The sequence below is a fragment of the Protopterus annectens genome, chromosome 2.part2, assembly GCF_019279795.1.
Source record: "Protopterus annectens isolate FY-2018-M chromosome 2.part2, PAN1.0, whole genome shotgun sequence".
NCBI lineage: Eukaryota > Metazoa > Chordata > Ceratodontiformes > Protopteridae > Protopterus > Protopterus annectens.
This window is the reverse complement of record NC_056730.1, coordinates 741,497,214-741,522,422: the sequence shown is the minus strand read 5'-3', so window position 1 is coordinate 741,522,422 and position 25,209 is coordinate 741,497,214. Positions and strand designations below refer to the sequence as shown.

The window sequence follows — 25,209 nt, the reverse complement described above, 5'->3', positions numbered from 1 at the left end:
TAGAACTTTTTTTGCTTTTTTTAAATCCATCCCCTGCTGTCCATTGAGTTCTTTCTCCCTTCCATCCCATAGGACTATCCATTATACAGAACTGAGAGATCTTTGGCACATCTGTTCCCCTGTGGAGAGAGGTTAGTGAGCCGGAGGAGAATGAGGGAACCAGGATTGATTTTGCCCCATCCACATGCTGGAGATTAGCTTGTGTTTTTACTTTTATTTATTTATGTATTTAATTAATTTTCCTTTGTTGACCAAGTTAGTTCCACTAAGCTAGTAGCCTCTTTTTAGGTGAGACACAACCAGTTATTTATACTACTAGCGGAAATTTACCAGGGCAAGGGGGAACTTCCTTTACTCATCATTGTTGTGAGTGGGACCAGTTTTGCAGGAGCTCTTCCTGTTTTCCTTCCAGGTGCAGAGGCAGATGGAGAGAGGAGGAGATGCAGTGATGAGAGAAATGGAGGCAAAAGCAAATATCAAAACAGGAGAATATGTGCAGGATGCTATGGTGAGTTTGAAAGAAATCTGTTTGATGGAAATGAGTCAGCAAATGTTGACTGTGTAATTACAACTCTCCAGTCAGGAGGCAGAGTTGTGGGATGCTTTACTTAAAGAAATGGTGATGCACAGTGAAGCAGAAAATGAAAGAGATGTCTTCTGTGGTTACATAATGGAGAAAATGCAAAAGGAGGATGCAGAGACAATCCTGAAGAATAGTGGTGGGATGAAAAAGAAAACATATGCAGAGAAAGTAAAAGAAGGCTGAAGGACTGTAGTAAAAAGAACGCAAAATAAAATGAAAAACAGAAATACATAAGGATTCAAAGTAAAGAATGATAATTTTCCATTGGAAAAAAAGTTCCTTGAGAATATGAAAAAAATAGACTGTAACCCATGGAATCTTTATGTGACAAAAGCATTTAACAGGGAAACAAAAAGAAAATTCATGTACTGTTTCGAACAGAAGTAGAATGAGAGACTTTGAAAGAACATTTGAAAACTGTATGCAAAGAAGTATTGGACATAGCAAAGTTAATGACAAAAGGGGTTTATGGACTGGTGGCTGGGTCTGTAGAAAGTGAAAAAATTGTACCAAGTATGATAAATTTGAAGGGGAACAGGGGTGTCATAAAACACTGGGGTCAACCCAAAAACATTTTTTGTGAAAAAGGACATTTGATAAATAACTATGACAAAAGAAAATGTTATATTTATGGGGAAATATGGGACATGATACAAAAAATATGAATTGAAATGTCATAAATGTAACAAAATTGGGCATTTATGGATGGATTGCAAAAATGAAAAGAATAAGGAAAAAGGAAAAGAAGAAATTTTAGTAGTGGTAGAAATAGAAAATTTAGATGAGAAAAAATTATAGAGGACATAGAAGAAGGTTCTGAAATAAGTGATGAAGAAGGTATAAATTGGGAGGTTGTAAAAAAAAAAGAATTTTATTGGTAAAAGGGTAAGAGATAGAAAAAGAAAATTTAGATGGATAAGTACAAAAGAAAAAAGAAAGGACAGGAATGAAAAAGAAAATATACAGCTAGTGATTGGGAGTTGGTTTAATGGTTAAGGTTTTTGACTCACGGACGCAATTTACAGTGTTTGATTCTCACCTTTGAGTGGAAAATTGGATAGGCTTAGAATGGCCTATTAAGAAAGCTAGCCAAGTAATTTGCTGTGTATTTGTGAAATAATAAAGCTAAGGAAAACGTAAAATGAAGATTTTGGACTGCATTTTGTAAGTGTGAATAGTGTTAAAAATATAGTAAGAAGAATAGGAATTTTGAAGTGGTATTATACTTGTGGTGTACATGTAATTATATTGGAAGACACAAGATTTTTAACAAATGAATAAAGGTTTCAAATGGGGAGGAAAGATAATCTGGAATTTGGGAAGTAAGGGGCGTTCTGAAATAGTCATATTCTACAGAAATACTGTAAAGGTATTAGATGTAACATTAGCAAACATGGGAAAATTAACCATTGTAGATTTAAAATGAAAAGAACAGGTATATCAAATTATAATATTATATGCATATACTAACTGTAAAAAAGGGAAATCTTATTTCATAACATTTTAGATTATCTCATGATAAATTTGAATGTTATGATAACTGGAGACTAATTGTGATTTAAGACATAAGTGAAAAAAGAAAGAAATTATATAAAAAATAGTTAGAAATTTTAAGATTGACTAAGTTAAAACTTTGGAACAAAAATTCACAGACTTACAAAATGGGTGTTTATAGATATGAAATAGATTATTTTACAGTATCAGAAGGTTTAGTTATAGTAGTAAGGGAGGTAGTTGAAACAAGATTTTCTGATAATGCAGTATGGCTAGAGAGAAAGCAAAACAAGGAATATATAACATAGGCAAAGGAATAAAAAGGATAAATGGAAAGCATAGAGTAAAGAAGGAAAGAGATTAGTAATACAGTTATGGGAAGATCATGTTATTATGAGAACATTTTATGAAAATTGGTCTGAATGGTAGATGACATTTAAGGAAAAAGCATAAAAAAATCTTTTACAGTAGCAATATGATGTGAGAAAAGTAGAGAAATAGCATAAAAGGACATATAACAGATGGATTGAAAGATTTAGAACATAATGATAGTACTTTGACAAAGAAAAATAATTATATGAAGGAAATCAAGAAAAAAATGCAAGAACTATTGTATAAGCAAAGATATTTTTACAAGGGAAAAAAAAAAGTATTAAGTTACTTAGGCAGATTAGAAAAGGAAATAGTACTATAATGAGAATAATAAATGTAAAAGGAGAAATAAACTCAGGAGAAGATTATGAATAGTGTAGTACAATATGTACAAGAATTGTTTAAAGAAAAAAGGTAGTGGAAAAAACATGGAAAGTACAATGTTGGCAGAAAAAAAGAGAATAATGTCAGCAAAGGGATTTCTTTAAATGAGCTAGTTGAAGTGTCAGGGCAAGTATGTATAGATTCGGGTGCAGGACCAGATGAAATAGGGTATGAAGTGTATGAGGGATTGGCAAAAAAATATATTTTTTAAAGATTTTGAGCGAATGGCTAAGTGAAGGTTTTACGTGTAAGGAATTATGTAGTAGATATTTAAACTCATATGGAAGAAGGAAGATAGAAAACAGTTAAATTTTTGGAGACCAGTAGTGTTAAATAATGACTTATAAGATCTTTATGAAAATAACACAAAAGAGATTTGAAACTAATTTTGAAAATATTATCGAAGATAGTGTATTTGTTAAAGGGAAGGGTTGTCAAGAATTATTAGTGTTAGAGGAATTCTGGATGATGTTATGAAAAGAAAAGAAGTGAACAGTCATGATAGGAAACCTTAGTAAGGCATTTGATACGATTGGCTGCAAAATCTTATGAGTAATAATGAAAGAATCAATATAATAAAGTTAGGAAATTATGTATGCCAGGGTATTGTAATGATAAAGTAAAAATACTTGTAAATGTCTGGTTAAGTCAAGTGGGTATGAATGAAGAGTGGTGTAAGGCAGTGATGTCCAGTGAGTTGTGTACTATTTGCTTTAGTTATGAATGTGATAGTATGTGGAATAAATTACAAAATGATGGAGCCGGGGTATATAACTCCTGAAAGATTAAGAATTCCAATTCTCTTAATATATGCAGATGCCATTATAATAATTGCATAATCAAAGTTTGGATAAAAAAAAGAAATACTTTGCACAAATGAGTGTCTAGAGGTGATAGGGATGACTACAGAAAAAGGTAAAAGTTTAGGTGATGTAGTAGGGAGAGGAGTATATAGTTTACAAGGAATAAAATTTCTGTGTTGGGTATAAAATTTGGTAATATAGATGTAAGTAGACTTCTGTGTTAAAAAAAAAAAAACAATAGAAGAAATAAAACAGGCCTGTCTTTTCTTGAACATATACATTATCATTCCGAAAAAAAGGCTTATTTGATAAATTCATTACCGATGGGAAAAATAACATACTTAGCGAGTGTAGTTATGTGGCCAAAAGTATTTGAAAAAGATATTTTTTCATTACAGTGGGTTCTAGATTATATGCTGTTTCAGTAAATTTGTGCAGAGTAAAGTGGATAAATAAAAAAGATAAGAGATTAGCAGTAAAAGTATATCAGTATTGAGTATGAAAGATTTTGGAGTATAGAAAAAAGTTCGAGAAAAAGTATGTAGAAATGAAGAAATAAAAGGTTACCACGTAAAAATATTTTGTGGGAGATAAAAATTGATGGTATAGAAAAAAAAGATAGAAAAGCATGGTATAAGAATGTAATGATAAAATATTACTTTGTAAAACCTGGGGTCATCTAACCAATGGGAAAAAAATAAAGCTATGGCAATAAGATGTAAATGGTGTAATCAGACAGTAGAATGTTAAGATTTTTTGTGGAAATTGGTAATAGATACATTGCCAGTAAAAGGAAATATGCCATATAAAAAGAAAAGTGATAGCATATGTTTATATTGTCAAGAAGAAGAAACTATGAAACATGTTTTTGAAATGTAAAAGAGTAAAAAAGTTATGGGGAAAACTTTGTAAAGAAGAGTATAGTTTTTCAAAAATATAAAATAAGTGGATAAAATAAACATGGATATGATAAAATATGGATACTATAAGAATAGAAGTAAAGAATATTTTGAAAGAATAGATGAGGTATTTTATGTTATATGGATTATATGGAATATGAACTAGTTGAAATTATGTTTAGTGCTAAATGGATCTTAGCAGCAATATTAAGTAAAATCAGATGGTGGTAATGGAAAAAGGTGGTCTAATAGAAGTGAAAATTTAGTATGATTGTAAAGGAAATTATGAATGTGTAAACAGATTTGTATATTGATATTTGTGCATTTGTAAATATGTTGTAAATAAGAGTCCTTCTGTATATAAATAAAGGTTCTCTACTCTTTCCAAGAGGTGCAGTGGGAACTTTTACATCCACCTGAGCTCCCATCAGCTCAGGCAGATGGGGCCTCAGTTTAATCACATCATCTGAAGGATGATGCATTCAGAATTGCAGCTAACCCCCCCCTTATACTGCAGTGCAGTTTCAGCAGTCTTTCTCCCTCGTGTAGTAATAGAACCTACAGCCTTCTGTACCAAAGCGCGAGTGTGCTACCTGTTGTGCCACTGACTCTGCTAAGCTAAACCATAAACCCCCTGCTGTGCACATTCGGTAGCAGACTATAGGGTTCAACTTGCATGTAGCCTTTGTGAGTATGTGTTCTTCTGCAAGTGATCTACATCCCAGAAAGCCCTACCCCATGATCCAGATGCTCCCATGATGTTTCCACTCTCCAACTGGAATGCTACCATGCAAAGTACCACCTCCTCCCTTCTGGGAGAGGCAAGCAGATGCAGCTTCAGCATTCCTGTCTCACTCCTTGCCAGCTTCAGCAGAGCTTGTGGCACTAGTTGAACCCAGGACATCTGTATCATAATGAGTATTTTATTCCTGTATGCTGATGGCATTGGTATAGGGCTCACTTTTAAATCACCTACCACATTGATAAAAAGACTACCAGTCTGGCAAGATCAGTAAAAGGAATCATGCCATATTCTGACTGACCAGATATCTTGTATATATAATAATTTAATAAAACAGTGCAGTCTCAGTTTGAAGTTTAGCAGCAATTTGTTTTTCAAATCTCTTAATTGGTTGGTTGGTTAGTTTTGGCAGGTGAGGTGATTCACCTTTAATTAACTGCCTTGAATTCTTCCATTCCATTTGTAGACTGATGGATCTTACATGGCAGCTTTGGGAATAGAGTATGTAAACCTCCACATTCCAGTAAGCCTTTCCATGGACAGTTCCTCAGATTTTAGGCATCGTTATTCTCACTTTTTTACAAGCTTGCCGTGTTGGTTTTCCACAGCCCCAAAATTATTTACTTATTGTTTAGTTCCAGTACTTAAACGTTTTGGAAAACAAAATATAACCATCTTTCTGTACTTCTGCAGTAGCTTAATCCCAGGAACAGCTGCTACATCGTATCAGCATAACAGCTGTATTGATGTCATCTTTGTGGATCACATAAATTACAAGAAATTTCCCACTGCAACTTCAGTGACTTTTTAAGAGTTGTTGTATACTAATTTCAGATTAATCTTTTTCTTCAGAGTAAATATATAGATTCATAGGTGTGTACTAGTCTAATGGCCCTGGAGCCTTTACAAGCCTAGCCCATAGAGCTGCCCTGGCATCATGCCACCTGACATTAGTTCTCAGTGCCTGTATCAAGTAGAGCCACTAGAGTGATCCCTGGGGTGAACTTTCTATTTCCCATCCACTCATCAAGATTTCTCTTGAAGAGGGCCAGTGAGGCACTCTGCTTGACATGAATGGGAAGTCTATTCCAGTGCATGGGCAGTCTCTGGGTTATGAACCTGTCCCTCCAGCATGTTCTGTTGGTTGTGGTAATGAGGTTGAGGTCTCTGGAGCGTGTGGTGCGGAGGGATTGGGATTTCTTTAGATGTAGCATTTCTAACAGAGCTGGGTCAGACTTGGCTTTGTAAGTCAAGCAGAGATTACCTCTTAGTAGATGATATGAGACAGTGAGAATAGCTGGAGGTTTTTTGAGTCTGTCCATGTAGGACATGTGTTTAAAGACTATGATCCTCTTCGTGAGGTACTTTGTAGCCTTTCCAGCTGTTGCATGTGTTTAGTGAGGTACATGTCAAATGGGGCATTATACTCGATGATTGGCCTTATGAGGGAAGAGTAGAGAGAGAGATGATGACCTCTTTCTTCCTGGATTCAAAACCCTTGGTAATGATATTTGCCACATAGAAGGACATTCTGACCACAATGGCAATGTGGTGGTCGAAGGACAGGTGTCAACCTGTGTCCCCAGATCTCTTATAACGCTTTCAGTGTTCAGTGGGCTCCCTTCGATGTGGTAATTAGTGGGAACAGAGTTTTTCCCAAAGGGGATGACAACGTATTTTTTGGCATTAAGCTTAAGGTCATGGTTTCAACACCAGTCATTGGTCTCACTGAGGCCTTTCTGTAGGAATGTACTGACAGACTGTCCTTTTTTTCAGTAGCAGACTATTACAGCACAGTAATGCACTGGCCAATATATCACCTGGCATTATCTTGTTTCTTACTCAAGACCATCCATGAAAGACCTAATTATCAGATTCCCTAGAGACAACAATTATATTGTTAGATTCATTAAAAAGAATTTTGCTGTGGGATGAATCCATTCAACACATGAACAGATGTCACAGATTTTTTTCACAGTATGTCAGCAGCCAAAAAGGTATACCCTTCAGATTGTGTTTGGGGAACCCCTAAAAAGAAAGGTCTCCTGATCATCCTTAAAGGAATGAAAGCATATTCAGGACTTTGACTGCATTTTAGGACAGCTTCTTTTCCAGATCACCTTCAAATAAAAACAGACAACACTGTTGGAATTAAGTCAGTTGAAAAGGGGGGGGGGGGGCATTTTCAGGTCTGAAAGAAGACACTGCTCAGCTGACACTGTGCCATCTCTGTAGTACACCCCCCTGGAAAGCATAAGTAAATAATCTGTCTTTCAAAATAAGACCAAATCCAGTGGAATATCATGAAATTGTTCACGACTGGGGCATGCCAAAGATGGACCTGTTTGCAACACATCCAAGCAATCAGCTCTTGACCCATTACATCCTCAGTTCTTTGAAGGAGTTGAATGCCTTATGATTTCCAATGGTTGAAACTTTGCTTGTTCCTTTTCTCTTTTCCCAGTTCTCCATGCAGTATGCAAAACTGGATATAGCCAACTCTTATTTACTCAGCAGCAGTTTTCTAGTTTAAAAAGAGTATTTTTTTTCTTCTTAACAAACCTGAGCACTGTGCATTCCATGTTAGGTGTAAAGGAGCTGGTTGCTTTTCTTGCTGGTCAAGTCATAAGAGCTTTTATAGGTGAGGCACCATATCAGGGAATTGCCATGGGTGCCATATTAGCTAACTACTAATTTTCTCAGTAGCATGCAAAGAGTACTGTACCTCACAAAAAAAACATTAATCTTTCAGCATTAAAGATAAAAATATAATTCCTAATGTTGAATCCCTTTTTTTCCAACTTTTTAAAGCAAATTTAAAGAAGCCAGAAGATGTGCTGCTAGAAAATCTTTTGTGAAAAGACTTTTCAATTATGTAATCAGATTAAACTAGCATAAGGCTCAGGAGGGATAGGTCAAGATTACACAGGAACGTGAAGGGTAGTAGTAAACCCCATTCATGCATGACGCAGTAATGAAGACAGGAAGTAAGTCAGCATCAGTGTATTTTCTTAGAGGGGAATTTAACGGTGCATAAATCATACTTTTTAATGAAAGTGAAGCTCTAATATTGCACCCCCCAGCAGTATAATGTAAAGTTTTATAAACTGAAAGTTTGAGACATTTAAACTGAAAGGCTTCATATGCTTTTTTACGTTACTTTCCACATTCTGTTGATGTCTGTACGTATTAGTTTTCGTACGGTTTGTTGATTAACATAACATTTGGCAAAGTAAACAAATCCCTTAAATTTTACGATATAAGCTAGTCATATAGAACTGTTTTTTACAGTTACATTACACCATGGAGGGAAAAACTGACATACAACATACTAGATTTAAAGCTATTATAACTAGAAAGCACTTGCATCGAACACTGGACTTTGATGTTGTGCTTAGTTTTTGACTGCCTTACTGTAAATAAGTAAATAAATCTTTTCTTTGTAGTCTTAGCAAGGGTTCAATTGATCCTTGGTGGAAAGACATATGATGCATCCAGGAAGGGTCCATAATACAGATACTTAGCAGGCTTTTATTTGGCTATATTGTTAAGTTAATATCTTTCTTACTCTGAGAACAATGTGTCTCCCTTTCTGCAGTGCAATTAAAGAACCACTGTGGCAAAAAACTAAAAAAAATATATGGATGTATGTGTGTGTGTGTATATATATATATATATATATATATATATATATATATATATATATATATATATATATATGTATATATATATATATATATATATATATATGTATGTATATGTATATATATATATATATATATATATATATATATATGTATGTATATATATATATATATATAGATATATATATATATATGTGTGTGTGTGTGTGCGTAAATATATATCAAGTTTTCAGAAACTCGATATTCATATGGTCGAGATGATAGAGTTTTTGAAAACTCGGACCTTTGGAATCGAGTTTTCGAAAACTCGAATCTTTGGAATGGCACTTTTGGTACATGGTGAGTCAGGAAATGTAACCTTTTCTTCACTGTAGTGCGATCTCGGAGTTGATATATATATATATATATATATATATATATATATATATATATATATATATATATATATATATTTGCAGGGGAAGTGGGGTGCAGGGGGGCTTACCCCTGCATAAACATTAAAAAAAAAAAGCATATTTTTGTGTTTTTTTTTTTTTTTTTAAATGGTTGAGTTTTTGGAAACTTGATCATATGATCTCGTCTGTATGAATTTTGAGTTCCCAAAAACTCGATCCTCTGACATAGATCCATCTGTCTACATATACATACATGCACACGCATAGATATATAGATGCAGATTATGTTGTCACAAAGTTCCAGAGCCAGAACCCGCCAGCAGTAAAATACCTTGCTTATTTTCATTTTTTTTTTTTTTTGTAACCCTGAATGACCTTGTGGATTCAAACAGGCTTAAACAATATTGTTTTCCTGGAAAGCTACTTCTTGCCCATAATGCTGTCTAAGCGGATAACTGATGAGATTACATTGCCCTAGTCTTATAGGTGAGCAGTAGCCTGCCTGCCCTTGTGGACCATTTTTAAGCCTAGCCAGTTTCCCTTTTTGTGCTCGAAATAATGTATCCAATTTGATTATAGATTGGCCTTACCCATCCCATGACTGATAATTATTTAGTGCCCCTATCGAGAAAGTCTGGGATCATATCATAGATAATTTGAGGGGACCCATGCAAGAGAGAGAGAGAGCATTTAGGAGCTGCCTCTGCCCATTAGTAGTGCAGGGATCAGTCCTGGGGTAAATTTTTCTGTTTCCCATCTAAGTCATGCTTGAATATGGACAGGGATGAACATTGCTTTATTGGATGAGGAAGTCTGTTCCAAAGCAGAGGTATCCTCTGCGAGATTGTACCTGTCCTTCCAAACCATTCTGTTGATGTTGCAGAAAAGGGTTAGTTCCATAGACTGAGTATTTGTGATGTATCAGTATTTGGTTGGAGGATGCCTTTTATGCCACATACAGGTCACCTCTTAGCGGTCTGTAAGATACTGAGTATAGGAATAGAGCTATGAGTAGATTTCCTTGTAGGACATGTTGTTTAGGCCTTGTATCCTTTTAGTAAGGTATGTCTGTGGGCATTCCAGTTTTTCCGTGTGTCTATCTTGTCACATCACAGTTCCAGTCACTTAGAATGGAAGTGGTAAGAAATATTGTCAAGTCTGAGAATCCTCAGCAAAAATGTGAGTTATTGTAGTGACTCTCTTGTCCTGTATATGTTTTGTATCATGTGTGAAAAGCTTTCATAATAAGATTTTACAAAGACTGAGATAGGTATAGCCTTTCTTAAAAGTGAATTTTGAATTTCAGGCCCTAAAAATACTCTCAATGGTTACCTCACTTTGTTGGATTTTGCTTTGATAAGTACAAGAACCCCCCATCCTCAAAGCATTGTTAAAGCACATTTCACTAGAAGAGCAGTTGCTTCATTAGCTTTATTTACAAATGTTTCGGCACAAGATACCTTAGAAGTTGTCATACTGGCTACTATCTGCACCCTCACCAAAGAATATTGGTTGGAAGTGTAGTGTATAGACAAGACAGGTTTGGCACAGCTGTGCTGTAGTGGAACCTGTACCTCTCAACTGTCCATATTTTTGCCTCATATATTTGACCTATGCCTTGTAAAATTTGCTGATTTTTTTTTTTTTTAATTTTTGTGGTGACTCTGAGGATTGAATTCACTAAAAAAATCACAAACATTGAGTTTCAGACTTCATATCTTTCAGAAAATGAGTGGAAACACAAGACCTTTTATTCTAGAAACTGTAAGAGCAATATTTAAAATTTGTCCCCGTTTTTGTGTCTTTGTCCCCCCCATATATTTTGCTTAATCCATATTTTTTGTGCTAAGAGATTGAGAACTATATCCTTAACTCTTAGGGGTAAACTAATGGCTGTTTGGAATTCTCCCCAGACCTTATGTGTTAGCCATCCCTTAAGCAGGTAGTACACTTTTGTTAAGATAGTTAATGTAAAGGACAAGACTTGTTTCTCCTTTCACTTGTTCGGAGAGTGCCCATGCAGTCGCTGCTCATATAGTCTTCCTTGGGCTAGATATTTGCCTAAGTTTCTTATAGGTATGTCAACAACTGAGCATTTGTCTGCAAGAAGTGCTCTTTACTTGCTAGGCTTCTGGTCTGGAAAAACAGAACAGTGTGGGTGTCCGTCCTGGAGGGTAATGCACCGCCTAGATCTGCACTACTTATTTCGTACCTTTGTAGGCATGAGACCATTGTTAGTCTCCACCAGGGTGACAAATGGGTAGCTTTGGAAATCTGGCCACTCTATTGCAAACTCCAGATGTTATGATTTCATTCATGATGTTTGATGACATGTAAGTGTTTACCTGTTCTCTGAGATCTGCTGTTGTGGTGAATATCTTATAAAATTGTACTCTCAGAAAGCAAAAGACATATTGCATTTCATTTTTTACCTTTACTTTTTAGAGAAACTGTTAACTCTCAGCATTTGAGTGCAGTGTCAACATCTGTACTTGGCAGAATTTTTTGGGATGGAAACAAAACTTCTAGACTGTTTACCAAACCTGTGAGAATTTTGGTAGATTATATAATTCAGGCAATCAAGAATCCAAAGAAATCACCGAATACTAAACAATCATACAGTGTAAGTAAAAAGAATCATCTTTTATTTATATGGTTAATCTAAAGATCTTTATTTAACAGAAACTTTTCACTTTAAGTAGCGAATAATATTTGATCAGTTTTTCAAATTAATTCTTAATCTTTAGGCATTAACCGTGTAACATTCATATTTTTACCCGATTTTTAATCATAACAGCTTCCATGTCTGTGTGGCTGAGCTTAACAGAGTGAGAAATATAGGGTGCAAAGAGGAACTAACTAGTTCTCATAGGTAAAGGTTGGATGTCCTTACTTATAGCCCCTCTTGCTCTGCATTTCTGTAAAGAATTCTACATAAGGTTACTTTTACTTGTAAGAAGTAAGTATTAGCTATAAATATATATGGTTACATATGATATGGGCAAAGCCCATGTGTGCGACATTAGTATGATGATGATACTTAACGATGGAGCTTTTCCCTAAACACTAACAATGGAGCTTTTCCATAAACGCTGGTGTGGGCGAGTTCCAGTTAGCTGACAAAAGTGTTTGGGTAGGGGGGTTTTGTGCCACTGTGTGGTGTGTTTTAGGGCAAGGGGTAGGTAAGGGGATGTATTTAGTGTATGTGTGTGAGTGTTTTATGGTTAGAGTAAGGCTTGGGTAAAGAATAGATTGTGTGTCTGTGTGTGTGGTGAGAGTCTGAGCTGTCTTCTGTTGTGTGTGTTATGAGAAGGGCTTTTTAAAGTAAACTATGTTAGGGCTGGGGAAAGGGCAGGGTTAGGGATAACATGCATTACTAAGGTAGAGCAGGGGGCTGAAGCGCTTCAGTAGTGTGTGTTAACCCTAACACTAGTCCTGCCCTTGCCCCGACCCTAATGTGCATTTTTCCTTACAAAAAGCCCTTCTTATAATGCTATCACTTTCAAGACAAATTTAACCTGAATGTGTGGTGGTGGTATGAGTAGTGCAGCAGAAAGAATGATGGATGAGTTTTGATTGATGTTTTGTGTGTCGAACATGGAGCTGTTCAACTATTCCTTATACAGTTGCGTGTGTGTGTGTGTGTATATATTTTATAAATATTTTATATATATATATATATATATATATATTAGATATAGATATTTAAATGTATGTATACGTGTTTGTGTGTATAGATATATATATATATTTATATATATATATATATATGTGTGTGTGTGTGTATGTAGATATATATATATATATATATATATATATATATATATATATATATATATATGTATATATATATGTATGTATATGTATATATATATATATATATATATGTATATATATATATATATATATATATATATATATATACTTTATTTATTTATTTATTTTTCTTTCTCTCCCTTGGATTTCCACAACTTTGGCAGTATTATTCTAAAATAAAACCACATATATTTTTTTGGGTTCCGAGAAACAGCCTTCCTCTGATTCTCTAAATCAAAACCCAGCATTTTTTTTGGAGGAGAGGATTATGAATGTTACGTTAAGGAATAGTATTGCTCCCTTCCTGAGGACTTGACTTGTGACACTTTTTTTTCAATTTCTTTGAAAGCAGAACATTTTGAGTAGAATTATGTCGCTATGCTTAAGAAAAGACTATGCTTTATAAGTTGTATAGGGTTGTATATTCCGATATTTCTGCTTATTCTTCACAACCTTATCTGAAAACTTTTTGAGAGACTGTTTTAATGCAACCTGATGCTGGGCCTAATGTTATAATGCATTGAAAAGATTTTTATAATTGATCTCCAAACTTTGAGTCGTAATTTGAAACCTCTCTTACAACCAAGACAAGGCAGATTTAGTTGCATTTTTTTGCAGAAGACTGCAATCTTTTAGTTTTGTGTCATTAAGAGCACTAAATATGGTGACGTCTGTAGTTAATTAGCAAAAGTATGTTATTAATCAAATTACTCCTGTGATTGATAAGTTTGCTTCGGAATGTAACAGTATTGCATTTCTTAACTCTTAATTGCTTATTCCAGTATATTTTCACATTTGTGTAAATTAAAGTTTTTTAGCACACATCCTTTTTTCCAGGTGATATGCTGTTAATGTTGTGATTAATAGGTTTACTTAGCTTATTGTACAAACCTTGTATCGAGAATGCTGCTTGCAAAAGTAAAGAACCTTCTAAGTTTGGCTGGGGCTATTTTGAGTCTTGGAAACAATGCAGTTATTCATGATTTTATCTGTGCACGTATATATTAAGATACAATCAAGCACCCTAATAGTGGGTGATTTCAACTACCCTGCCATTAATTGGGAAAACTACTTGTGTACCAACATCTTTGCCCAACGGTTCTTGGAATTCATAAATTCCAATGCCCTGGATCAACTAATCCATTGTCCTACCAGGGGCTCCAGTATCCTAGACCTGGTCATTACCAACATGGGAAATAATGCTCCACACCTATGGTCACCCCCTCGTTGGTCAGGTCTGACCATAAGCTAATCACCGAACTGCAAAAAATAGAAGTGCCAACACAAACCACGAACGGTGGCTCCTTCAGCCAAAGTCCCCGAACCACAGCTTGCTTCTGCCAAGGTCAACGGACCGCAAAAGATCAACGGACCGCAAAAAATTAACAATCCAAACCAAACAGCAGCTTCGCCAATCCTTTAAATGTTTTTATTCCACAAAACCAAATTGCGTGAAACGCATAAAGCGTTTTTCGTTTGAATCAGTGTTCAAACTTCATCAGACAAACACTGGCTTTCGCGCCAGTACACATTTAAATAGTACCATGTGATGATGTCATAAAATCTTAAACAAACAGTCGTACTATTAAAAACAGACTATGTACATCTAATTTATACTTAAACCAAATATTAATATAGATTATATAATTATTATATTAGATGTATTATGCCAACTCTTACAAATAGTTAACATTGTTAAAATTTCCTAAAAATGTATATATATGTATGTATACCCCCCTAAAAACCAAGGTACATTGTTGTCCTAATAGACTCTTCATAGTTATGTACTGTGTTGTGTGTTAAAATCATTTATTATTTTAAAATGTTAAAAAATTGTTTAATACTATAACCTCCTAAACTTGTTCAATTACCTGTATACTAAAATTAAAAAGTCTACTTAGGTAATGCAAATCAGTTGTTGTGGGATACATGTGAATGTTTAAAACTTTTAAATAATGTAAGTTACTAAAGTTAATAAATAAAAACTCCAGTCACCAGTTATAGTTTAAGGGAGAAATGTAAAACATAAAATCAAAAGTAAGGCAAGCCTTTATAATAAATATTAAATTGGTTTGGCATAAGGTTGTTGGAAGGCATTTATATAAAACATTAGTTACTTATATATAATATTTGTTCGGTTATCAATTGTTATAGGTTTCCTTGTTTTAGTTTACCATATGTGTTTAGGAGGTTATAGTATTAAACAATTTTTTAACATTTTAAAATAATAAATGATTTTACCACACAACACAGTACATAACTATGAAGAGTCTATTAGGACAACAATGTACCTTGGTTTTTAGGGGGGTATACATACATATATATACATTTTTAGGAAATGTTTAACAATGTTAACTGTTTGTAAGAGTTGGCATAATACATCTAATATAATAATTATATAATCTATATTAATATTTGGTTTAAGTATAAATTAGATGTACATAGTCTGTTTTTAATAGTACGACTGTTTGTTTAAGATTTTATGACATCATCACATGGTACTATTTAAATGTGTACTGGCGCGAAAGCCAGTGTTTGTCTGATGAAGTTTGAACACTGATTCAAACGAAAAACGCTTTATGCGTTTCACGCAATTTGGTTTTGTGGAATAAAAACATTTAAAGGATTGGCGAAGCTGCTGTTTGGTTTGGATTGTTAATTTTTATGTCCGTTGATCTTTATGTCCGTTGACCTTGGCAGAAGCAAGCTGTGGTTCGGGGACTTTGGCTGAAGGAGCCACCGTTCGTGGTTTGTGTTGGCACTTCTATTTTTTGCAGTTCGGAGTTTGTGTGCTTTGTACTACAGTTCATAAGCTAATCACCTTTGACATCCACATCCCTCCCCCACCCCCCCCCCCAGTAAGGAAACCTCTGTAAAAATCTTCTCCAACGCCAACTTCATGCTACTCAAGTCAGAGGTGACAAACGTCATGACACCCATGCAGGCGGGAACTGAAAGTTCGACTGCTGAATCCTACACTAAGGCACTGTATGAGCACATCTACTAGTGCATGAATCGTGCCATTCCAAATAGAACCAAGACAATCTCCTCCAAAAAAAGGAAGCCAATCTGGTGGTCCTCTGCCATAAACAAACTTTACAACAAAAGGAAGAAACTATTGCAGAAAAGAGGAAAATCCCACGATGAAAAAACTCCCTTACCAGCCTCAGTAAGAAGTTGAGATCCCTCATAAAATTCTCCAAAGCTAGTTACGAAAATAAAATTGCCAAAGATTCCAAAGACAGCCACAAGGCATTCTATAGCTATGTCAAGAATCTAAATGGCAATGCTCAGATCTGCTCTGAGCTACAACAGAATGGCATTAAATATACTGGTCCCAAGGAAATTGCCAGTATCCTGGCAGATCGATTCAGTGCCAACTTCACTCTGCTCTCACCCTCTAAACGGCCCATCTCAATACCGAAAGATTGACAAATTCTGGTAATAACGGCCACACAGGTAAAAACCGCACTCTCCAAAGCTAAGAATATAGCATCCATGGGACCAAACGACATCCCAGGCTGTGTACTACATGAACTACAAAATGAACTGGCACATCACCTAAGTGTCATGTTTAATCATAGCCTCACCTCAGGCTTTGTGTCCACTGAGTGGCGCACAGCTACAGTTATGACAAGCCTGATCTGCAAGGCCATGGAACGTATTATCATGGAACTTATAAGCAAAGACATTGGCAACCTTCAAACATTGGATCCCACCCAGTTTGGGTTCGTGAAGGACCAATCTTGTCTCCTGAACCTGATTGACATCTTCAAATCAGTTGCCAGAGCTGTGGACGAGGGTAAGGCGATCCGCACAGCCTATTTGGACCTCACCAAGGCCTTCCACACCATCCCCCAATCTGGAATCATAGATAAACTTACTAAGCCTTAATCCCTACGTCACTCGATGGGTTGCCAACTGGCTTACTGACAGAACCCACACTGTAAAAGTAGCCGACTCCAAATCCAGCTCTAGACAAGTGACAAGTGGAGTACCTCGGGGTTCAGTCCTGGGACTGCTCCTGTTTGGCATCTACTTCTCTGAAGTATATGCCAACACTAGGGGACTCTGGCTAACAAAGTTCGCAGATGACTGCAAACTGGGAGCCATTATTGAATCCCCAAATAATGTGGATATTCTACAAAAGGGGCTTACAGAAACAGATGCTTGGTGCCAGAGCCATGTGCTCAAGCTCAATGCCAAGAAATGTATAGGTATCCCCTTTGGGAAAAAAACATGTACCCATGAATTACCACGTAGGTGGCAGTACACTAAACACTGAAAGTGTGTTAAGAGACTTAGGGACACAGGTGGACAATGGTCTCACCTTCGATAACCACATCGCCACAGCAGTCAGGAAATCCTTCTATGTGGCACACCTCATCACTAAGGGCTTTTCATCCATAAAAAAGGAGGTCATTGTCCCACTGTACTCATCTCTCATTAGACCCATTATAGAATACAACGTCCTGTTTGGTATGTACCTCTCAAGACAACTGCAGCAACTGGAAAGGCCGCAGAAGTACCTCACTAAAAGAATCACAGGCCCAAAGCAGATGCCCTATGCTGACCGTCTAAAAAAAAACTCCAGCTATATTCTGTCGCATATCATCTACTCAGAGGCAACCTCTTCTTAACATACAAGGCCATGTCAAACCTACAGCTGTTGGACATGCTACACTTAAAGAAATCCAAGTCCCTCAGAGCCACACGCTCCAGGGATCCAAACCTTGTCATCACAATGAACACAACATGCTGGGGGGATAGGTTCCTGACCCAGAGACTCCCCAGACTCTGGAATAGACTGCCCATACATGTCAAGCAGAGCTCCTCTTTGACCCTCTTCAAAAGGAACCTTGACGATTGGATGGGAGATAGGAAATTCACCCCGGGGATCACGTCAGTCACCCTGCTAGACAGGGGTCCAGGGACGTAAATATTGTGGGAAGAAATAGCCAGGGAATTGTTATGGCTAGGCTTGTATATGCCCTAGGGCCGATAGCCTAGTACCAACCTGTGAACCAATGTGGGCAGTGGCCAGACCATTGAGGACTGTTTTGCTGTTAAATTCCAGCCAATTGTTAGATTTGAGAGATGTCTAATGTTATGATCTGATGATGTCGCTTCCATCCGTTCCTTGACAGATGGGTCTTTGGATACAACCTTGGAGCCGACTTTGGCCACTCAATATTCGGATTCCAAATCTCAAGCTCCTCCCCTTACCCATAATTCCTGTCCCATCCCTGAAGTTACCTGTTTCAAACAAATGTGATCTCCAATGTTCAGTCTTGTCTTAGCTAAATCTGATCTTTTGTCAATTTTTTTGGTATACCTTGAGATTTTTTTTTTTTTTTTTTTAACTATATAGTCTTGAGGTAATTTAGTTAGTATCCCTTGTCTTCCCCTTACCTTAGCATTAGATAGATGTTAACTGTTATGTGTTTGGCACTCTTTCTTCAGTCAACAGTTTTTCTCTAGTAGTGTAATGTTATTTACGTCTTAAGGTTAGTAGTAGTTATTGTAGTTTGTAGTGTGTGTATTTAGCAATGTGGTGTGCATTTTTTCTCACTTTAGTTAGTGATTTTGGTGACTGGGTAATAACTAATAAACCATCAGGCTTGAAATAATGTGTGGCCTGCTTCCAAGATGGCCGCTAACTAGGAAACACTAACTTCTGTGTGCTCTGACTACTACCAGTCAATCTACTTAAATCATCTGCTGTTGCTGCACCCAAAACTGCAAAAAAGTTTCTTACAAAACAGAGTTAACTAAATTGTACTTACCCTTCGAAAAATTTCCTGGAATAAGTGCATTGTAAGGTTAACTGACCTCTTTTTCCAGCAGTGGTGTTGTGGCATACTCAGCCACATGTGCTCTGGCCTGACAGTATTGCAAGGATTCTACATAAACAAATAAACAAAAAATCCTATCAAGATGGAACAAATAGATTTGCAATCCTTGAAGACTAGATTGTCATTAATATCTTCTCCAGAAAAAGAAATATCTACGAAAAGACAAAAAACAACTAAAATTCAGCCTGAAGCTCCTAAGCAAACCATTTTATATGGAAGATCTCAAAGCAGCATTATCTCCACTTCCGTCTGAAATTCAGGCATTTTCCTCAAAGCTAAGTTCATTTGGAAACAATCTGGAACATTTTATTTCTAGACTGGACTAGAATGAAGCGAAGATCATGGGTAACGAGATAAAAATACAAGAAATACAAAAAAATCATTTCTACAAATGAAGCATCTATAAAAGTCATGCAACAAAAAATAACAGATCTTGAGGCAAGGGCAAGACGTAACAATGTGCTGATTAGAGGTATACCGGAGAAGTTTGAGCAACCACAACTCCCCATCATTGCAAATGAAATATTTGAACTTTTCACAGATAATAAAGATCTTTCACAGGCATTCACAATTGAGAGAATACATCGAGCTCTGAAAAAGTCACAAACTCCAGATACACCTAGACAAGTCTATACAAGATTATTGAATGCTTCACATGCTCAATCAATTTTACTATCTGCGAAAAAGAAGTCTATAACATGGAGAGGAAATAAAATCACAATTGCCCAGGATCTACCACTTCCCATAAAGCAAGCTAGACAAACTCTCTCACCTTTCTGCAAGTTCCTAATAAACAAAAACATATAATTCCAGATGAAATACCCAGCAACTCTTTGTTTTCAGCATAAAAGTGTCACATACTCTATTAAAAACCTTCAAGATACGAAATCTACATTCCTTACAGCTTTTGGTGAAGTGCCAACGACCTCCGGTTAAACATAGTTTAAAATGACTAACATATCACTATATACAGGCAAAGATATACTTAACATTCTTCAAATTTACAGATTTTGGTTTAACCCCAAATGCATAGAATACGGAGATATAAGCACTCTTTCAGCCTAGAGACTTTGATAAAATCCTCTTGCTTTTTGTTTTTCTCTCCCTTCCTTCTTTTTTCCCTTCTCCCTTCCGTCTCAACGTTCGATGGGCAGGCCGGAAAACCGTTGCAACTGGCCGTTTAGTGACCTCTGACCTGCAAGAATAACCTGCTGGCCTCTCCTCCAGGAAGAAGTACTGCCAACTGAGATCATAGTTCAACAACACGCTAAGGGCGCAACGTCATCAAAGTCCGACTCCGCTTTCCTTCCTGGGTCCCTCGAACAAGAAATAGAGGAGATCTCAACTTAAAACGGAGGAAAAGAGGGATAATAGGAAGATAGAAAGAGGAAAATTGATGGTTGCGCGTATTAAGTCACTCTGATGCATCCCCGACGACGAATCTCAGCTATAAAATTCAGCACAAGACTAAGGATTTTTTGCATGCCTCCCGTTCCATCAGTTGAACTCCTGAATCAACTACTGTAAGTAGAAATCAACGGCCATTTCCACCCAGCTTTATAGATAGACTTACAAGCTGCCTATCTAGCAGAAGATAATTATTTATCATTGCCAAGGAATTGACTTTATAAGGGTTTTTTTTCCTCTCTATTTCTTCCCTTTGTACTTGTTAATGTTCTTTATGTAAGTTGCTTAGGTGCTTGCTCATGTTCTTGTAAATGTATGGTATGTAGGTTGCTTAAGATTTACCTTATCTACCTCTTAATATATACTTTAGTTATTTACTTCTTGTAATAAGTAGTGGATGCTCTCTTCTGGTATCGAACTGACCTGCAGATCTTTAATTACTGTGACGTAATATGTGTAGTTTATGAGCCTTTTTGTCCCCTCTCTGTCAACGCCTGTCTGCAGTACCTTCATATGCAAGTACAAGGGAAGGAAGAAAAAATATATAAAGACAAGAAGAGGATGAGGGGAGAATAGAGGAAGTGGGAGGTCAGAGGAAAGCTGGGCAAAAAAAGAAAAAATCTCCACTTGTGTTTACATTTTATTTCATTACACCTAAGCTGTTAGATATATGGGGCTAGTACCTGTGTTGTCTTACACTTTGACACAGACGCCTACTTGTTATACGCACAAATGGTATCTGGGGAGGGGAGGAGGGGAAGGAGAATAAGATAAGGTGTGAAAATATATATATATATATATATATATATATATATATATATATATATATATATACATACATTACTCTAGTGCTGCAATGTATTTCTGTATTGAGGTATCTACAATTCCAACCTATTTGATTTATCTTCCCCACAAATAAGGGAATTTTGCTTGCACTTAAGGTTGTATGTCAATTTACCTTTATACGGGGCAGAACAATAAAAAACTTTATTAGTCGGACTAACATTCTATCAGACAGACTATACGAACCAAATTCATAGTTCATAGTTCATAGGTTAGTACTAGGCTAACTGCCCTTGTGGGCCATTTTAAGCTTAGCCAATTACCCCATGTGAGAATCAAGCCCTGCACCTTTTGTCTGCAAGGTAAACACCTTAACCATTATGCTATCCTCCCACCCCCTTTTCAATCATCAGCTGGAGGTTGTGATAGTCTTTTCTCCTGCTGTAACTGCCCTAATTATTGTCTTCAGTAGGGTACCTGTATCTTCTATTTAAAACTGTTAGGTCTGACACGACTCCAATTTCAAATAAATGGTGTGTAATAAACTTGATGATTTTGTCCCTATACCATGGTTAGCAGTGACACATCCATAATCCTCAATCATCCCATCTTACCTACATACTTATGCTATTTTAATGTTGTGGTTGTATTTAGGTATGTATATTTGGTTTTATAACTAGCTGTTTCCACATATATACATACACATACATGAGTTCAGAGACTTAGCTACACATTTGCGCAAGTGCGTCCACTCAGATGTACTTACTTTCAGACGGATTTACACATGCCCATCCTAGCCTAGTTACATTTATAAGGGAACAGTATATTTGTGTCGATCTCCACTCAAACTTAAACGATAGCTACATGAAAGTATAAAAAAATGGGCTGTCCTTTTGCTTTAGGTGACACTGTACAACCTTTTCGTGGCTCAGAAGAAAAGCCAAATTATAATGGGTGAGGTTACGAAATGTTGGGCAAAGAGTGCCATTGGAACCTCCACGATCACTATAGACTGTCTGTGTTGTTCTTTCTGTCCCTAGAAACCACACAATGGGACTTGTTACAATAGCTGGTGTTGGCCGAAAGGTCATAATGTATGTTACAAACCAGAACATTCCAAACAGTTTCTTCTCGAAATTGAATACTACACTAGGAAAATTTATATGGTTCCCCAAAAACACTAGAATTAGCTATACTAAGCTAACCCTTCCCAAAGAAAAAGGAGGCCTTTCCCTACCTGATTTTCTTACATACTACCATATAATAAATGCCAGTCGTATTATACACATAACCGACTACCATCCTTTAAACAAAGATTGGAATCCCCTATGGATAAAAATCTACCATTCACACCTAATAGCTTCCAAACTCAATCCTAAAGCAACCATTTTCCTTAATTTCAAAACTCTCAAAGACTTTAAGATTCACCCTACATTAATAAAAAATATTATAGGATTTCAAAAGCTTATAACATCTCTTGATTTGAAAAATTCCTTAACGATGGCTCAACCTATTCACTTAAATCCTAACTTTAAATTAAACAATAAAATGCTAAATCTAGATGAATTCCCTCTTATCAAGAATTGTATAGTCTTGGACTTTTATAAAATCAAAGATCTTCCTTTTGAATCTATTAGAGCATCATTGGCAGTCAACAAAAAATACTATACAATTGTCAAACAGATATTATACCTAATAACCTTGACTACAGATAAGATCACAGTCACACCTTTAGAGTTTCAGATCTATCAGCAATTAATAACTCAGCTTCTATTAAGGTCTAAAATGCTTTCAAATGCCTATAGATTAATAACAAAAATAAAATATCAAGACACAATTCTATACTCCAAGTTCTGGGAAAGCCAAAACAAGGAAATAACACTTGACCAAAAACTTGAGGCAATTGACATAACAATAAAACTAACCCCCTTCAAAAAATTAATATATACTCAGCTTATGATAAACAATAATGCCTGTCACACACACACACACACACACACACACACACACACACACACACACACTATGCCGCTATTCCTGAGTAAAATTAATCCAAACATTTCACCTCTCTGCCCAACTTGTCCTAATTCAGTAGCTGACACCATCCATATATTTTGGTCCTGTAAAAACATCTACAAATTGTGGTGCTCCTTGAGAGCACAACTTGAGAAAATGGGATATGTGAAGTCAACCCTCTCCTGGGAATTGGCAATCTTGAATATATTTCCTAATTCCTGTAACTTTGACTCTAAACATATAATTGTAGCACTTCGTGCATTACTCAAAACCTATATTACACTCAACTGGCTTGATACATCCAAAACATCTTGGAAGGAGTTTAAATCTATGTCTACCAAGTATGTTATGGCAAGCAAACTAAGTACAATAAGCAAAAAGAAAAGAAAATACTTCCAAAAATACTGGAGTGACCTTATAGAAGTTCTAAACTAGATTCTCCCTTACCTTTAATTCTTACTTTCACCTTTTTCTTCCCCTCACTTAAACTGTTTCCCTCTTAGTTTGTAACACCAATTGTTTTAACTTACAAGTCGAGGTTGTCGATCTCCAACCATTCCACTTAAGGTTATGGTAACAATCTAATCATCACAAACCTACCTCTGTTGGCAGTAGTAATACCTAACTTTCTTTATGTTGATAAACTCTCTTTAGTGACAATCGAGTGTATATGTTGTATATAGTTAGTTTAAATTAGTTTTAATTATACGGGTGCATATTCATATAAGTGTTAACTCATTATGTGCAATTGCAAATACTCCCTCTTATGGTCCATTGTTAAAATATAAGAAATTGCTTAGCAAATGTTAATAATTCTTCTTGCAGTCTGTGTTGATTGATTGTATCTGACAACAAGCAAACAATGCTAGTGAATGCAATGCCTTTTATCTTTTTTTCTTTTATTAACTGTCTGATTTTCTTATATTTGTATCTGTATTTGTATATTGAAAATTGTAATAAAAATCATATTATAAAAAAAGAAATAATGTGTGGCCTGCGGCCACAAGATATCAAATTCAAACTCATATGTGAAGTGTGTGTATTGCCTTGTAGCTGCTTACCTGGATGAATGGTACTCCATCTACACAATTTTTTGTTGTAGAGCAATCACGGAGTACAGGAACGAGCAGGTTCTGAATGGACTTCTTCCTACCACTGAATGAAACTCCTGCCTTATTCATTCTTCTTTGTCTGGAGCTTCCCTCTCTGTCAAGAAGCCTTCTGACAGACATACCAGGGGGGAAATAGTGATAGACAAAAGGAGAAACCTAGAGTCCAGGAAGTGTTCTCCAGACTGTTCTTCATCTACTGTTTTTTAAGCTCCGGCTGCAAAAATTCCAAAAATCATCAGATCTAACCCCTGCCTAGGAGTTGATAGTTTTCAGATCTGGTACACCTTTGCTGTTGTAGCCTAGGTTCTCCCTGTAGCCCATTTCCCCAAAGCTGTTTTTTCGGCTTTTCCTGGTTAGGGGTCACCACAACGGACCTCCGGACCGCTAGATTGGCAGAGGATTTTACGGTGTCGAGTTGCCAGCCTGACACCCAACCTTCAAAGAAGGCACACCCATTCACGCACGCACCTACCTGCATGTCTTTAAACATCATACGACCGCGGGAAGGACATGCAAACTCCACACAAAAGGTGCTCCAGCCGAGAATCGAACCGGGGAACATCTTGCTGTGAGGCGACAACGCTAACCGCTGCACCACCACAGCCCCCATTTCCCTTTCTGTTAATTGAGGACTTTTCACAGGTTTTCCAAGCCTCCATCCAAAGCCTGTTCATTTTGGTTAGTTTGGTCTACCAGAAGCCTATCTGAAGTGGACATGGATAGCATGCTGAGCAAGTTCCTCATGACCCAGAGTCACTTGGAGGTCTCTGTGTTCCAGCCACTGTTGGACCGATGAGCTTAGGTCCTTCCTTTCATCCCATTCTTGCTCCTACCACAATCTGCCTTCTGGGTTTGGGAACTGTGGATCCAAGTGCTATCCAGGGCTTTACCAAGTCTGATCCAA

At 36.4% G+C, this 25,209-nt stretch overlaps 1 protein-coding gene across 1 annotated transcript in view; it reads left to right on the top strand.

The window, feature by feature from the left end:
• Positions 1-25,209, top strand: part of SLF1 (SMC5-SMC6 complex localization factor 1) — a 1,376,372-nt gene that overhangs the window by 1,006,172 nt on the left and 344,991 nt on the right. The window contains exon 11 of the mRNA XM_044064135.1: positions 11,762-11,939. Within this exon, the coding sequence (XP_043920070.1) occupies positions 11,762-11,939 (178 nt within the window). The remainder of the gene's footprint in view (positions 1-11,761; positions 11,940-25,209) is intronic.